The sequence below is a fragment of the Salvelinus namaycush genome, unplaced genomic scaffold (genome assembly GCF_016432855.1).
Source record: "Salvelinus namaycush isolate Seneca unplaced genomic scaffold, SaNama_1.0 Scaffold113, whole genome shotgun sequence".
NCBI classification, from domain to species: Eukaryota; Metazoa; Chordata; class Actinopteri; order Salmoniformes; family Salmonidae; genus Salvelinus; species Salvelinus namaycush.
In genome coordinates this window covers 329,493-331,349 of record NW_024057820.1, presented here as the reverse complement: position 1 = coordinate 331,349, position 1,857 = coordinate 329,493, and the positions used below count along the sequence as shown (strand labels likewise).

Sequence of the window (1,857 nt, the reverse complement as noted above, 5' to 3'; positions counted from 1 at the left end):
CTGCCTGTTGACATCTAGTGGAAGGCGTGTGAAGTGCATACAGATCCATAAATAAAAGACAATTGAATAGGCAATGCCTTTCACAGAGACCCATTTCAGAATTTTCACTTCCTGTTTGGAAGTTTGCCTGCCAAATGAGTTCTGTTTTTCTCACAGATATAATTCAAACAGTTTTAGAAACTTCAGAGTGTTTTCTATCCAATAGTAATAATAATATTCATATCATATGATCTAGGACAGAGTACGAGGCCGTTTAAATTGGGCACGATTTTATCCAGAAGTGAATCGGGTGCCCCCTATTTACATGTATTAATGTTGTCTATATTTTCAGTGGTTCGATGTGTACTACCGACATGTTCGACCAGCTTTTCTTAAAAACTCTGATGACATGCAAGAAGATGAGAGATTCTTCATTTCCACAACCGGGAAACCCATCTACAACCCATCCAATGACCTACAAAGGTTTCATGCCAAGTAAGTACACCACTGTTAAGGAGAACACTGTTTAATCATTCCACAATACTTTTTGGACAGTACAGTTTTCTGAAACCAAACTGTTTTTCTTGTTCTTTCATCAGATACAACTTGCCCAACATCACGAGCCAGGTAGCAAGAAAAGTTTTTGAGACAAATACCAAAGCCAGCTTCACAGACCAAGAGATGTCCCTTGTTGCTGACTACTTGGCCCATACAACTGCTACAACTAAAAAGCATTACTGCTTGAAGACAACAGTCAATGCCTGCATGGAAATGAAGCTGATCTCCAAAGTTGCCATGTCCATTGAATCTGAGTAAGTATTTACACAAATTATATAAATTACACTTTACATTGTCTTGTAAATGCTGCTACATATAGATACAAATGTGTTATGTTCCCTTTTTCAAGTAGTGAGACTGCAGGCCCCTCCTGTGCAAGCACAAGGAGAAAAGGAGCATTGTCCAGCAGCAAAAAGTTGGATGAGGCACAGACCTTGAAACTCTTCTATGAACACTTCCCTGTCACAATTGATGGACAATCAATCAAGACGAAGGACAGACGACTGATTGCAGGAACGTATGAGAGATACTGCTATGACAAGTGGAGAAGCCAGCAAGAGAAAATGAGACGTGATTATGTGATCGGTATGAAGCAGCTAAAATACACTAAACTAAATACAATTTTGTTATATTATATATTACAAAAATGTACTTTATTTAGTCAGTAAATAAAGTACTACTTGATAAGGGCTTCTACTATTGAATAAATGAAATTATTAATAACACTTATTTTTTGGTTACAGCGCACTTCCCCAGAAGACAGCCCACTGCAAGTCAAGTAGAGAGATACATTGAAAGGCAGAACTGGGAGAAGAACAAAGTGAAAGTGGAGAATGTCCTTTGTTACTGGCAACCTTCAATTAACACTGACACACCAAAAGACAACAAGGCAATTAAGAAGCTGGTGAAGTCCCAGAAGTGGAAAGGACTGTACATTGCCACTGACCCTGATAAAGGAAAAAAAGGTCATGACGACACGTCCATTTGCTAAAGGGGAAGTTGTCTGTGACTACCACGGTCTCCCACTCTCAGGGAAGCAGGGGAAAGAATTGTTGGAAGCAACAGATAATGACGAGATGGGGTTCCTTTACTTCTACAAGGAATCGTCAGGGAAAACGTACTGTATAGATGCAAAGACTGTGCCCTGCCCTTGCCACCCAGAGATGGACACAATTGGACGTAGGATAAATCATTCTAGAAAGAGAAGCAACATAAAGGGTCAGCTTCAGCAATTAGAAGAGGATGGCAACGTGTGGAACATCATCCTTTTCATTGCCCTACGAGACATTCAGGTGCAACAAGAACTGTTATTTGACTATG

General features: G+C 39.8%; 1 protein-coding gene across 1 annotated transcript; it reads left to right on the top strand.

Moving 5' to 3' along the window:
• The first annotated feature begins 660 nt into the window (after positions 1–660).
• LOC120035884 lies at positions 661–1,528 on the top strand. The gene is made up of 3 exons (XM_038982348.1): positions 661–791; positions 887–1,122; positions 1,281–1,528. The coding sequence occupies exons 1-3, from the start codon at positions 661–663 to the stop codon at positions 1,526–1,528; spliced, it is 615 nt and encodes a 204-aa protein (XP_038838276.1).
• The last annotated feature ends 329 nt before the right edge of the window (positions 1,529–1,857 follow it).